This window comes from Rhamphochromis sp. 'chilingali' (assembly GCF_963969265.1).
Source record: "Rhamphochromis sp. 'chilingali' genome assembly, chromosome: 11".
Classification (NCBI taxonomy): domain Eukaryota; kingdom Metazoa; phylum Chordata; class Actinopteri; order Cichliformes; family Cichlidae; genus Rhamphochromis; species Rhamphochromis sp. 'chilingali'.
In genome coordinates, this window is record NC_137938.1 from 23,265,397 (window position 1) to 23,280,379 (window position 14,983).

The following is a 14,983-nucleotide window of genomic DNA, read 5'->3' on the forward strand; positions in this document are numbered from 1 at the left end:
ACCCATTCAGGCACACACATGCACACACACACACACACTGACCTGGGGTCCTTTGTGTTATGAGCCAGATTAGACTGTATGCTCCAATCAGTGTAATGGGGCTGTAAGCTAGGGTGACACAAGGGAAAGAATCTGTTGTTTTGAGATTCCCCACAGCCACAGTAAGCCGCTCTTAAAAGCAATGAGATGGACCATAAGATGCATGTGTGTCTATGTGTGTGTGTGCCATGTACTGATCCGAGTGCCATGTCAGGTGTGTGTCTTATCATTCTTTGTATTTCTTTTTTCTTTTTGTTTTTAATCTCATGGCACCATTAAATCCCGAGATGCGCACTCCGTGAATGTTAACTTCATTTCTCTAATCTGAATCTACATGAGCCCGTCTGAGATGTCACTGGGATGCTAACCTGCTGCTAATCTTGTTGTCTTAGTGCTGGTGACAGGTGTAGTAAACAGCTCTGGGCAGCCAGCTCTACTACCCACCCTTCCCTCACACACACAGACACAGGTACAACACGTAGGAAAACAGAGGGAGTGTATCTGGAGTGATCGTGAGGCATGCATAGTGGTTGGTATAGGGCAAGAACCTGACAGTGGCAAGCCTGCAAGGCCTTGTTAGCCCCACGCACACGTCTGTGGTGCTGTCATGTGTGCTGACTCGTGGCGTGCCGTACTGAGATGTGCCGTGCCGTGGAGTGTCCTCTTCTGCTCTAGAGTAACATCATTAGGGAGCATAGTTACCGTACAATGCATGATTATATATCAATATTTTAATCTTCACGCGTATATCCAGAATATATGATGACAAGTAATCAGGAAAGGTATTAGAAAAGACAACATTTAAAAGATTTAAATGGATGATGACGGAGAGTGTGTGTGTGTATGTTTGTGTGTGTGGGGGGGTGCAATATAACAATACAGTCTCAAGGCAGTGGTGAAGTAGTCATAATCGTTAATGTATTTATTCATGTTCCTGGACACCAATGTTTCATTTCTTCATGTCTTGCACACATTTTTTGTTTTTAATCTGTTTGGTGTCATGTGTAGTGATTTGTCCACATTCGGAGACTGAAGGGGTTTGTGGCAGAGGGAATCATTTCCCCGCTTATACCAGAGATCACAGTTTAAGTCAGAAACGAGACAGATATTTACAGTTAATTTGTGTCATACATTATTAATTGTCTTTAAAAGCCGAATTGATTATGTTTAGAGAAAGATCAAGGTTTGGGTTAAAGTGCATCACATCGCCCTGTTGTCTTGGTTGCCAGGGTGACAAAGCCCCAGTCCAGACTCGGGGCTGCAGACATGAAATATACCTCCTATTAAAAAAACATTACCTTCAAAGTTGTGCCAACTGTCTTGAAAAACAATGACAATTTGTGTCCGTGAACATGAACAAATACATTACTTTTTTTGGTGACTATTTCACGTTTTGCTCTGAGACCCGGCTGATAAAGACAGAGATAGAGGATGACAAATATTAGAGCCGTACCCTGACCTTTTCTACCATTACTCTCTCCCTCTCTCTTTCTCGTTCTCTGCCTCTTTCTGTCTGACAGGATGTGCGTTTCTGACGTACTGTGCGAGAGAGTCTGCGCTGAAAGCCCAGAGCGCTCTTCATGAGCAGAAAACACTACCAGGGGTAAGTGCACATCAACAGACATAAATACACACACATAAACATCCCCAGATAAATCACACTTAACACTTATGTAACAATACACACAAGCTTCCATGTACATTCCTGTTGTAGCAAACATACAGACTCTGTCATCCAATTTACACACACACACACACACACACACACACACACACACACACACACACACACACACACACAAAAGTGGCCTCGCATCAGTGTGCGTTTGTGTGATTGGAGGTTCAGCTCCCATTAGTAACACTGACATAACTCAGCAGCCGGCAGGCGTCTTGCTGCTAAGGACAAACACTCCCTCTCGCTGGAGACACATAGGGTACTCCGTAAGCATTATCATCTCCATTTCTCTATCTTTCTCTGTCGCTCCATCTCTCTGTCGGCTCCTGCGTTAGCCTCCGGTGATAGCTCCTGCCTAGAGAGTGTATGTAATTAATGTGGCCATTCCCCTTTGTCTCATCCCAGTCTCCCTCCGGTCGCTCCAGTGAGGGATTGTGCGCTGCACCGGGGCCGGGGTAGGACGGTGTTCATTATGGATGGGAAACTGCGAGAGCGGTGTCTGTCTCGCAGGCTCTACCTCTCTGTCACTCCCGCTCTCTCTCTCTCTCTCTCTCTCTCTTTTTCTTCCCTCTCTGACCTGATTTCCACTGCAGTTAAAAACAGATATTACAGTATGCGTTTTGGAGCATTTTGTATTTTTGCACACTGTGTGGCTAAAATACGAAGCGTTTAATCGAAATGGCATTTTCCCAGTTTTATCCGACTCCCAATTTCCACCATTTAGAACAGAATAGTAAGCGTGCTTCTACCATCTCTGAGGCGCTAGCATTCTCTCGAATTCTCTGTTCGTTGACTTGCTAATGATCAGAATTTCACTTCATGCACCTTCTTCCTGAGCCAGAGTGTTGATAAGATCTGTGTGAAAAAAACTGTGGAAAAAGAGCGTGAGGAAAAGGCGTTGGGGGAAGGGAAGTGTTGTGACACACACAAGCATGAAATCTCTGCATACATATTGCAGTCATGCATGCTTTTTTTGAACCTCTATGCAGTCACACATTCGCAGTCACCTATACAAACACACTATAGTGACAGTAATCCAATTAGAGACTGCTAAGAAGCCTGACCTTTTTTCATAATCACCTTTCTGCTGTCTGCTGTGTCTCCCTTTTCTTGTGTGCACTGCCCTTTGTCCTTTAACTCATTCTTAGTTTCTCTACATTCCTCTGTGATGTCTCTAAGCGCAAAAGGGAAATCATCTATACGGCTGACTTACAAGAACATAATTGCTGCAAATTTCCAGATAAATTGTGATAGATATTCTGGACACACAGAGGAAACATTTGCAGGGCGGATACTCATTAGCTGCAAAGATTTACTAAAGAGTCAGCATGTAACAATCAGAAGCACCACTCCCCTGAGGAAGGCTGGTGCTGAAACAAGGGTGTGGCATTCGTGGGCTGATATAGGCCTGGACTCTTCATGAAAAGCATAACTTTTTCTGCATTTGGTGTGTCTTGGTTTCCGGTTGGATCACTTATTCTGTCTAATTTGAGCCAGAAGTGTTCATAATGAAGCACTTGCAAGAATTTTAGCATGTCTGAGCTCAGTGAATTGGTTCATGAATAGCAGTAAATGAGGGGCTGACACAGTTTGTCATCAACACTTCCCTTTAGTTGAAGCACTCACAAATATTTCCATCAGCAGCCTCATTAATCACTCTGGATGTCGTTTGGGGTTGGAATGAGGACCAAAGTGCAGCCACTGAAGTAGAGGGAAGTAACAAAAGTCGAGTCTTTAGTTTGGTTGACATAAAAAGCCCTAAAAGGGAAGTGACACGCAAATTCAAAAAAATAAACTCAAAGAGCCTGGGAATCAATCAAGAGAATATGGAAACAAGAAGGGGAAGACAGGACTACACAAATATACACAGATGAAAACGGTCAACGATGGGTGAGGACGGTTAGGGTGGGGCAGGCGATCTAGGGGGGAAAAGACCAGAAAGTAAAACTAGTACAAGACACAAAATTAGCATTCAGAGTAAAACAATAAACAAAAGACAAATAGGACTGAGTATGAAAGGGTACTAAACAAAAAGACAGAGACAGGAAAGCACAGGAGGAAAAAGTCATCAAGACATAGAGAGAGAGAGAAAATGAAGAAACACTACCTAAACTAAAAACACACGAACAGACATGTATTAATCTCAAAAGAGGACCCAAAGCCCAGTTAAAATAAATGAATCAAAATTGTCTCCAATACTAATATAGTAATGAAATCAAAACAAGAAGCACAGCTCAGTCATATTTAACAAATATCCAGAGCCATGACACTGGTTTGGTGACTACAGCTAACGAATGATAACATTTTAAAGCGATTAACTAAATTAAATTAAATGTCTCCATTTAATTCTATACTTTGATTCTTGGCTTTGGTAACTTTGTATAGAGCAGCTAAGGTTTAGCTCTGCTATCACATTTCACTAACCACTGAAACCTGTGTGTCAACCCGGTCTCGTGCCAAACTGTGAAAAATCTGTTTGTTCCTGATCATGGACACAAATATTGTTGTCAGCACGACTTTGAAACTATTGTATTTCAGTGCTAAGTATATGCTTTGTGTGAAATCCAAGAAAATTTTCCATTTTTCCAAACCTATCCCAGTAGTTTAAATATCCAATTCGCTAGTTGTGCATTTCTTTGTAAGTGGCGTTTGGTTACTAAAAACATTAAAGAACTCCTTGAAAGTGACAATTTGGGATCCGGCCACTTTGACCTTCCGGCGATTATTTCTCCCATTATCTCTGAAACTCTGAAAATCTCTGGCTGGCGCATCACAGTTTAAATCGCTAAACCTAACCAGGCTGTTTTTAATACCAAAAGCTATTGTATTTTAAATAGATAACATCTTAAAAAATAAGACAAATGATTAAAAATCTGTCACATGCAAGATTCGAAACAAAGTTTCTGGTGTGACCGGTGAAATTTTGTTTTTTCTTTTAAAAGTGGAAAATATGAACTTTTTGTACCCAAACATAAATCAGTACGTCCGAGACTAGCAGAACAAAAATGTAAGGACAGGAAATCTGAGTACAGGACCACAGAAAAGCTGGAAAATTCGTTTACAGAAACGCAAGTTAATAGATTAGAGCTTGTGACTGTTTCGGGAACTGCCGTGAGACTGCGTTGCGCATGTCTCCCTTCTCCCTCGTCTCCGTTCCCTTGCCTATATTGACTTCTTTGACGGGATTTAGAAATGACTTAAGAAGATTTTTCACTCTCTTTCACACATCCTCCCTTTGTCCCATTCTTTTCTCTCCTTAAGAAATGCTTTTTCATCTCTTCCGTATTCTTCCTTTTATTTCCCCAGACCTGCCATATGCTTTCTCTCTCATTCAATTTCATCTCCGCACCCCCCCCACTCTCAAATCCCCTCTGTCCTGTGTTCAACTCCTCTTCCTGACGTCTTCCAGTTTCTCTACAGCAGTAGAATATTACACTAGCCTGAACCCTTTCATTTCATGGTATTCCTCTCTCATCCCTCCTTTTCCCTCCCTGCTGTCTTTTACTCATTTTTTTCTCTCACTGCACACTAGCGCTTCCTCCTTGGATTCTCATTTCACAGTCATTAATGGTAACCCTTCTAAGTCCTCCTTCTCTCACGCGCGCGCCATCTCCCTCCTCCACCCTCCCCCTCGCAGTTCCTCTACCCCTCGTCTCATTTCCCCTCCTCTTGATTAGTTGACCCCTTTGACCGTTTCAACCCCCCCCCCCCCTCCCCTACTCTTCTTCTTTGCCGGCTCTATTTGTTAAGCTTTGTGATGAGTTTATCACAAACTCATTTTCATAGTCAGATTCTGAGCTCCCTGTGAGGCACAAGGGCTGAGGTCTGTGTGTATATGTGTGTATGCGTGTGAATCTCGGGATCACTCTAAACTGCAGGCGGCGGAGGAACGTCGGGCACCTCATACAACTTTAATTGAGCTGTAGCATCACACACTCTGATGTGTTGCTTTTACACCCACGGCCTAGCAATTAAACGTTCGATGACAAGTCCAACGCTACAGAGTGTTACTGCTCCTGCCTGCCACTCACCGATGGGATTTAATGCTCTGATCAGCCAGTAGAGAAATGAAAAGAAGAAGAGAAATGCATAGAGGTGTGCTCTATAGTTTCAGCAAGGGGCGATAGACTGTCAGACGGAGTAAGAAGAAAAAGTGCAGAGGGATTGAGAGAGGGAGATACGAACAGATGGCCTTATCAGAGTGTCCTGCGCCTTGTGTTTAATTTGGACACAGAGGGAATGAGAAGCGACGAGGGAGCATGACAAGAAGAGAGCGAGAGGGAGGGAGCAAGATAGTACATGATATTTGTCACAGTAGCAGAAATTTAACAGTGGAACCACTATTAAAGTCCTGCTGTAGCACACAGATGTTTTGGTGTATTAGATGTGGTGCAAAGATTCCCTCTGGGATACATCCATGTGAAAGCGCTTATGTTTATCCGCCACATATTAGCATTTGTTTTCACATGAAGATTAAATTCATATGTGCATGCAGGGGTTTCCTCATTATTCCCAAATGCAAATAATATAAATATTTAGTGTCGTAAAAGCCTGCCCCCACAGATGTATTCCTGGTCTTATTTTGTAGATATCTTATTAAAGGTGTCTCATTCAAGGAACCACTTTTACTTCTGCAAAAAGAGCCATACTGTAGTGGATGCTCGATTTTAAAGGCTAAAATATATCAAATCAACAGCCGAGAAATTATTCTATCAAAGCAGCCAAATAAATTCCACAAAATAGCTTAAATAAAGTAGAATAGCTGAAATGAATTCATACAATAGTAAGACAAAACCTCAGTACATATATTTCATGGATTTATTTAAGTTAAAAGCTTTGATAATCCACAGAAATACACTGTTGGCTGGCTTTGCAGCTAGTGTGGGTCTTGTTATTTCAGAGAGATTGTAGCACTTGGGTGATACCATGTGTCCGAGGTCAGAGGTGAAGGCTCAGCTTCCAGTGAACAAATCCAGGATAACCATTAGAAGGACATGTCATCCCCAAAGAGTGTGTGGACCACTGCAATCTAGCACAATGCACAGGCGACATTTTGGATACATATTCTTCTCTCCTTAATAATAATTATGCCTGCAGTCAGAATATTTCTACAGTATAATTAGTTTGACATGTTGATTTGTTGCCTGGTTATATAATTTTTTTCTCACATCTTTTCTTTCATTTTTGACAGTTTTTTATGTAAGTTAAAAAGCTTGTATTTCTTGTACATTCATTGGAGACACTAACAGACACACAGCTCAGTCATAGTTTGCTTACACGTACACCGGTAAAAGACACTGTCATACACACAGGCACACTCGTGCTCATGCAAACATCAAATTTAGAGTATCCTTGTTTCATCCTAATCCCCCATGCATCTCTCCCTCCCTCTGTCGCTGTTCATCAGGCCACACTTCCCTCCCAGCCTGGCTAGATTTTAACCTCGTATCTCCCTCTGCTCTCCATCTATCGCTCTCTCTCTCTGCAGCCCTACTGCTGCTGTATTTCCTCCCATATCTCTCCTCTTATCTGCTTCTTTTGTTCTTTGTTGTCGATATCTCTCTCTCCATTTAATCTGCACTCTCTCTTCTCTTTGTGTTTATCGCTCCCTTCATCTTTGTGCTACTTCAAACACAACTGTTTGTACACACACATACGTCTACCTGCTTGCACACACCCACACACACACCCACACACACACCCACACACACACACACACACACACACACACACACACACACACACACACACACACACACACACACACACACATCTGTTTGGTCACGCCGACATCCGCAGATCTCAATGTAGGTGAAATTAAAGTGTGATAAGCAGCTTACCAGGTGTGTGTTGTCATGCTTCACTGCTCTCAAGGCAGCACTCTGCTCCCTGTTTTTTGATTAGAGCCAAACTGAAGCTCTCTCTCTCTCTCTCACACACACACACACACACATACACGATGTACTTTCTGTGACACACTGAATGTCTAATGAATTATTATAAAGCCAGAAGAAGCACCACCAGTACTTAACAAAAGAGATACTACAGAGGAGTAGAATAAAAAGTAGAATAAAAGTTTGTAGTGGTGATATTGATTAAATACATTTAGTCTGACACTGAGCACTGATCCAGCTTTTTTCATTTCCGATATGACACAGTTACCTTGGCTTTCGGTTTCTACTGATAATGAGCACTGATCCGATACCAGCCTTAAATTAATAAGCTGTAATCCTCACTGTGAGGAAGAGACTAGGAATCCTTCCTTTATTCATAAAATAACATCAGGCTATACTTAAACATTTTTTTCTCAACAAAAGAACAGTCCAAGACTGTAAATGTTGACTCACTTCATCAAAGTTAGCAGTGAAGTAAAAGAAAAAAACTTTTTCAAACACACAAAGAGTGTAGCAGTGTGAAATCCCTCCAAACTCTGAACGCTTTGCTGTTACTTTCCCCCATTCCCCACATTAGGTCTCACACTAACAAACAGTGTGCTGCTGCGTCATGCATGAGCTGGAAATCAGAACAACAGAGAACTGATGTGAACAGCATGATGCACCGGTGCATCGCTGGTTGTTTTAGAGTTAATGCTGGATCTTGGAAAAGTGTTGGGATTTTACTAATTCTGTGAGGTCTAAGCTCTCGCTGGCACCCCTAAACTTATGTTGTGGAGAAATACAGAACAAAAACATGGTTTGTCAGGTGTCAGTCATAATGACACTGGCAGGGTTATAAGCAATATGCTGTTTGATGGTGTAAATTTAACTACAGTATTTTCAGGGTTAAGGCTTGATCCTGGAAACACGTCTATAGCTGCTAAGCATTTTATTAAGTCAAATCAAAAATCAAAACCGTGGAAACTGAACTGACTTCCACAACATCCTGTGTATGTATAGTATTGATGAGATCAGACACAGATGGTTAGACGGTGCAGAAACAGCAGCCTCTTCTTAATAATTAGTGTCACTTCATTCTTTTAAGGGCAGCCCAAGAAAAAGAACCAACATTGGAAATATCACCATAAATAATCGCTTTTCCCTTTAAGTATGTCAGTAGTGTGCCTGGGAAGATAGATGCGATCTCTTCAGGTATACATCAACCACTACTTTTAGTTGATGTTTATCAGATCCACTTAGAATGTGTCCATGTTGTGTACGTCCTGTGTGTGTTTCCATGTGGAATCTAAGATGCTTGGCAGACAGCCTCCCTGTGGGGCAAAGCTATGATGAGCAATTATCCACTAGGGCGACTTTGTAGGCTAATTTAGCATATTTATGTGGTCAGCAGCACTGTTTACTATTCCCCTTCACTGCTTACTGCTACACTTCCAATTTAGAACAGACCCCAAATCTCTCTCTTTCTCAGTTTCTCTCTCTCTTTCTATATTTCCTCTCTGTCTCTCCCTCCTCTCCCTCTATCTCTCCCCTCCTGATGGGGTTTGTGATGTGTATCGCTTACCCCCTCCCTCGTGCTGTTTCTCTATTTTTATCCTCGCTGTGTGTGGGATGGGAAGGGAGTAGAGGGACAGGTGTAAAATTGTGTGTGTGTGTGTGTGTGTGTGTGTGTGTGTGTGTGTGTGTGTGTGTGTGTGTGTGTGTGTGTGTGTGTGTGTGTGTGTACAAGAAGTAGACAAAAAGAGGAGGAGCTGGAGAGAGTGATGCAGAGGGGATATGCAGAGCAGAAGGGTGTTTGTGAGGGGAGGGATTTGGCTTGTTTGTTTAAAACAAAAGTCTTTGCTCTGTGCATGCGTGTGTGTGTGTGTGTGTGTGTGTGTGTGTGTGTGTGTGTGTGTGTGTGTGTGTGTGTGTGTGTGTGTGTGTGTTTGTAAGTGTGCATGTGGGTACATTTTTGCATGAAACATGGGCAGAGAAAAAGTGCCTGCCTCATATTTCACAACAAAAATGAGGCAGAATCTAATCATAGCCTAATAAAAACCTGACCCTGGAGAGCGCCTGCCTCTTTAAGACCTAACACACATACACACACATGCACACATACTCCAACACACACTGTTGTTTATACATGACTCCAGAGGACATTACAATGACTTACATTCATTTCCTAGAGACTTACCTTAACCTTAAGCTAGTGCTGGGTGGTATGAAATATGTATGGTCGTTTTTAAGATTCTGGTGGTTTCGTTTTATGTCACAGTATTGTTATTATTAGTATTATTTTTGCCTATGAGCTTACACACAGACTTTAATGTCATCATAAAAAAGAAATAAAACCTAAAATAAAACCACACAACCATAAGCAATAAATGTTCTAATCTTAGGCTCTGCTAATGAAAATCATTGGCACATGGCTATAGAGGCTGCTTTCTGTGATTTACCAGTGTAAACAGATTTTGGTCCTCATAAGTACTACCTGAACAAAATAAACACAGAAGGACCTTCATGTGTTGGCCTGTTTGTAAAATGATATTTGTGTGGATGGATGATTACCAGGCCGTGTGTCTCTCAGATGCTGAACTCTAAAGTAGCAGTAAAGTTGAGTCCATATCACACACCATCTGCTTTGTAAAGCCAGACAGCTTTAGCACAGCCTTGTGTCCATGTTCACTGAATGAAAAGACCTGAGTTGTAATTTTGTGAAGTTTGCTTCAAAACTTGCACAAGCACAGCTTTTTTGTAGCTATTTAAATCTTGGGTTCACACATTGGCTTATTGTAAACTGCCCACTGACACTAAAATCCTCATATTTAAAATAGAGAACTGTTTTTTCCTGGCTGAAAGTGGCCCTTTAGGGCGGCTATGCAAGTAAGCATGATGTGTCAAGGCAATATATTAAAGGTGCATATAGAAAAATATATTTATCCATCCATCCATCTGTTTTCTTCCACTCATCCAATTCAGGTTTGCAGGCATAATAAATTTATACTTGAGTAAATTCCCTCCACTTAAAAAAAGACTTTGCTTGGGGGGAAGGCTTTAGTGAGCAGAAACCTTTACAAAATAAGATAGATGTTCCACGTTAATGCAGATAGAAACTGGAAATACATTTGACTGATTATTGTAAGCTTACAAGAGGATTATCTTTCCCATTTGAATAAAACAAATGCATTTCAGAGTAGAAAACAATTGTCAGAAATCAGAGTATGCGAGGATCACTTAAATGCGGTGACCTTAGCAGATCTCAGCATTTGTTCTTGGATCGGGCTTTCATCAGTGATCACCCCTTTTTTTTTTACTTGAATTAATTTACTCTTCCTAACACTCCGTCTTGCATAGATTTTCATGGCATGGCATGCTTTGGCATGAGTTGGCATCTTTTATTTTGTCCATGTCCATGTGAGGCTGTCTTTCTCAAAGCTACAGCTTGCAATCCAGACATGGTGTCTCAGCATGTAATATTTATGTGTCTATACTGAGGCGGACGTATAGAACAGGACCATGCCGGGGGGGGGGGGGGGGGGGGGGGGGTGAATGAATGTGTGAATTTGTGTGAATGAAAGGGGAGGTTAAGCGGAGTGGAGGAGGGCCGTGAAGAGGTTTGGCATGAATAGGGGTGTATAGACGGGGAGGGGGGAAGGGTGAGACAGGGGAGGAGTAGAGGAGTTCGGGTTAGAGAGAAGGAGGAAACAAGACAAGAGTTTCCCATAATGAGCGTGGAGGAAGGGGCAGGCGGGTGGTGTGCAGAAGAAAGGGCTTTTTCTGGGTGGTGGAGGAGTGGGAGGGAGTCAGGGCGCACTTCTGTCAATTTAAACAGAGACATCTGTCAGAGGGGGCCACTGGTGTGTGTCTGAATATGTGTGTATGTGATTAGGCAGGCAAGGGGATGACAGGACTTTGGTTGCACCTGGGGTATGACCTCCGCTCTGAGGTCCCCCCTCTAGCCACACTCCAACTTCGTATCTGAATAATGGCCATTTTCCTCTGACCACAGGGCAATACTGGAGCTTTAAGTGACCACATTACACAAACGTAAATCACCACACTTAATAATGCTGCGTTCAACAACAGAAAACAATGGGAACAGGACAACAAGCCTCATACGGGAGACAGAGAAAACTGGGCTCCGGGTTTTGCTTTTAGTTCAGCGACCGTGGTTGTGATTTAGTGCTATATAAATAAAACTGAATTGAATTACTTAACTAATTTCCTGTGACAGCCTGGTCTAAGGCACTTAAAAATTGTTCATAAAGTATGAACAAATTCCGCTATGAGAATATTGATAAAACACTGATTTGTGTGTGATATGTTCATACACATGATTTACACACAGATTTTTGGATACGCGCTGTTAGTAAATGTGGTGTGAAAATGAGGCTGTTGTGCCTTATTTAACAGAAATCTATGCTTTTTTCTGCTGTTTCTGACAATTTGAGGTCAGACAAAAATGTCTTTGTAGATTGAGTAGATTAAATTCCAATTAACAAAAGTAGTTAACAAAAATTATTTTATTACCATGCTGGTGATTTCACTTTGGTTCTAGCTGAAATCTCTTTAGGGAATCCAAAAATGTATATGTGCAAAAAAAAAAAAACAACAGCCATGAAATACTAGTTGGTTGACTGACTTTTAAAAGTACTGCAGTAGTAACTTGTTGATTATAAGATATTTCTTAGTCACCTGCTTTAGCCAGGCCTGAGATAGAGCTGTGCCTTCATATAAATATAAACAAGCCACATTTTAGTAAACTACTCATTTACATACAGTCCCTGGACCACATCATATGAAGCTGCACACTATTCAGATACCATATAGACACAAAACAAAGAACACAAACAAAAGACAAATACATAAAATACAATCATACTAAATTAAATATGATCACAGTTCTGGTTTGCTATAAGCCTTTGTGGAACATGTAGAATGTTCCTTTGTTATAACTGGTAAGCTATTCCAATATTTACTTCTGTTCACTGATAGCACAGTTTGTCCAAACGTGGTTTTGCCTAGAGGCACCTCGCAGTGAGTTCTTTGTATAATAAATTCATTTATACAAGGTGGGGAGGGCATTTAAATTCTTATATATAAAAAAGGCTCTGTTTTTTTTATTTCTCAAAGCTGGAAACCTTTTGTTCTTTCAAAAATGTCCCAGAAAGTAAATTTAAAATGACCTTTTATCAAGCTTTTTTATGGCTTTAATGAAAAGTGATCCCGTTGAGGGTCGTTCCACAGACTCTTCAGCATGTAAAAAAAAATTCACTGAAGAATGAAGAATATAGAGGGAATTTAGAACATTTTACATTTAGAAAAATATAGGTTTGGATTAGCTTGAAATGTAACCTTCAGGGTTATACACTGCTTATGTTAAATTCTATCAACATTATTTAATCAAAATGAGTAAAATCCTTTCTCTATTTACCCCGAAGCAACCGAGCTATTTTAGCAACGACTATGACTCAGTGGAATTATTTATTATATAATTATATTTTATGGAGGAATACATTTTAAATTTGTTTTTGTAATTTCACTCAAGTTTCCTGTACCAATAAAATGATATTTATTTAGTCAGTTACAGTTAGTTAACTGAGAAAAAAAGTATATTTGAATAAAATGTGCATTACACTATGCTAGTATCACTTTAACACAAAATATTAATAGTAATAGTGTGAGCAACAGCAAATTTTAGTTTTGTTTCAAGTTTTTGGGTCAGGATTGGATGGTTTCCCTTTATTACAACTTTGTTACATGTTTCTATTACATCTTTCAAAAAGACTATTTAAAATATTTTGTGGAGAAACACTTAAAATAATGAAATAAATGAAAAACTATTATGGGATTATTAATGGCCCCACACAACTTTATTTTTCATATAAAAAGTTTGAAACGTTGTAAAAGAAGAATATGAATTAAAGAGATTTGTTATACAAGCGATAAAGTGAAAAAAGGCTAAAGCGGTATACCTTTTAAAATTTAAAGTGTAAACTATGAATTGTTTTCCAAGAAAGAGAAGTTTAAAAAAAACAATTTCATACATCTATTTTATTCCTGTGACATGCAAAAAAGCTAAATCATCACCAGTCAGTGTGGTGTTTTTAGTTCTGTTAGGCTGTTATGTGAACACACAAGTCATTTACATGTTTTTCTTGCTTTAATTTTCTGGGATCCTGCCTCATGCTGTAACTATCTGAGCATTCAAGAACGTGTCGCTGGCTCCGTGTTGAATGTAATCTCAGTGAATATGAGATTTTTGCAATCATGAATTTCTATGGCTCTGAGCAGCCTTTTTAATTCAGCCGTTCGTTTCTCAAAAGACTTACACTCCCTAAAATAGAAAGAAGGTCCAAGTGCATAGGTCTAGCAGTTATCCGCTATAGTGCTGTTGGATTATGTTGGACTAAATCCAGAGGATCAAATTTCAGTGAGTGCTCCACTGCTGCATGCAGAATGTTCTCATTGGGGTTTGACAAAAACAGCATATAATATTATAGGGATCAACAGGGTAGTTAGTTCTGCTTTATGGATGGTTTGGTGTCATTACTATGGAGCCTGATAAAGAGAAAAAGAGAACGAGAAAGAAAAGAGAATATGTTGCTAATCCGAGAGGCTGGTGAAGGGTTAACTGCCACACAGAGTATTGAGTGGAGAAGAAGGAGGGCGGACTTCTCAGGTGTGAAGAAGAGAATGAGGGAGAGACAGAGGGAGGAGGGATGAGAGCAGGGGGATGGGCCGCTCAGGAGCTTGTATTGTGGTTGCAGGCCCCCGTTACCAGGCAACGGAGCTGAGCTGAGATGCCAGGTTGCTAGGTAACCTGAGGGATGCAAAGCCTAACGTGGTGTGATAGAGAGACGAGGTGGGGTGGAGCTGTGCTGCCGAGCTGCTCCACCTCAGCGCTCACTGTATCTGTTTCTCGCGTTTCAGTGTCTTCATCCAGCTGTGAATGAGAGGTGTGAGCCAGGGTGTCACATTTACCATATCCTACATGTGACACCCCGGGGTGGCTATGCATGGAACCATAACCGGCCACATGTAGTGAAAGCGAAGCTGATGTCTATGCGATTTCCTTACATTTTGGACCATCTTTCACTGTTGAGTAACAGTAAAATATTTTAAGACTATTACAGCGAGTAGAATTTTTGTCACAGTCCTGATGATTTTCCTCGGAAAAGTGAAAACTTGGTTAGCATGGAGTATTTTAATATCACTTAAAATTAGGGCTTGATTATGACAAAAATTAGAATCACAATTCATTAGCAAGGACCGCAAAACTGAAGGTAAATGAAAAAAAGGGGCCCACAAGTCAATCTATGCTTTGTGTTGGTCCCAAGTCTGGAAAAATGAGGAGGGATGTGTCAGGAAGGGCAAAGGGCATCAAATC

General features: G+C 40.8%; 1 protein-coding gene across 1 annotated transcript in view; it reads left to right on the forward strand.

Moving 5' to 3' along the window:
* Positions 1-14,983, forward strand: part of celf3b (cugbp, Elav-like family member 3b) — a 33,159-nt gene that overhangs the window by 2,119 nt on the left and 16,057 nt on the right. Inside the window, exon 4 of the mRNA XM_080895685.1 lies at positions 1,560-1,642. Within this exon, the coding sequence (XP_080751811.1) occupies positions 1,560-1,642 (83 nt within the window). The remainder of the gene's footprint in view (positions 1-1,559; positions 1,643-14,983) is intronic.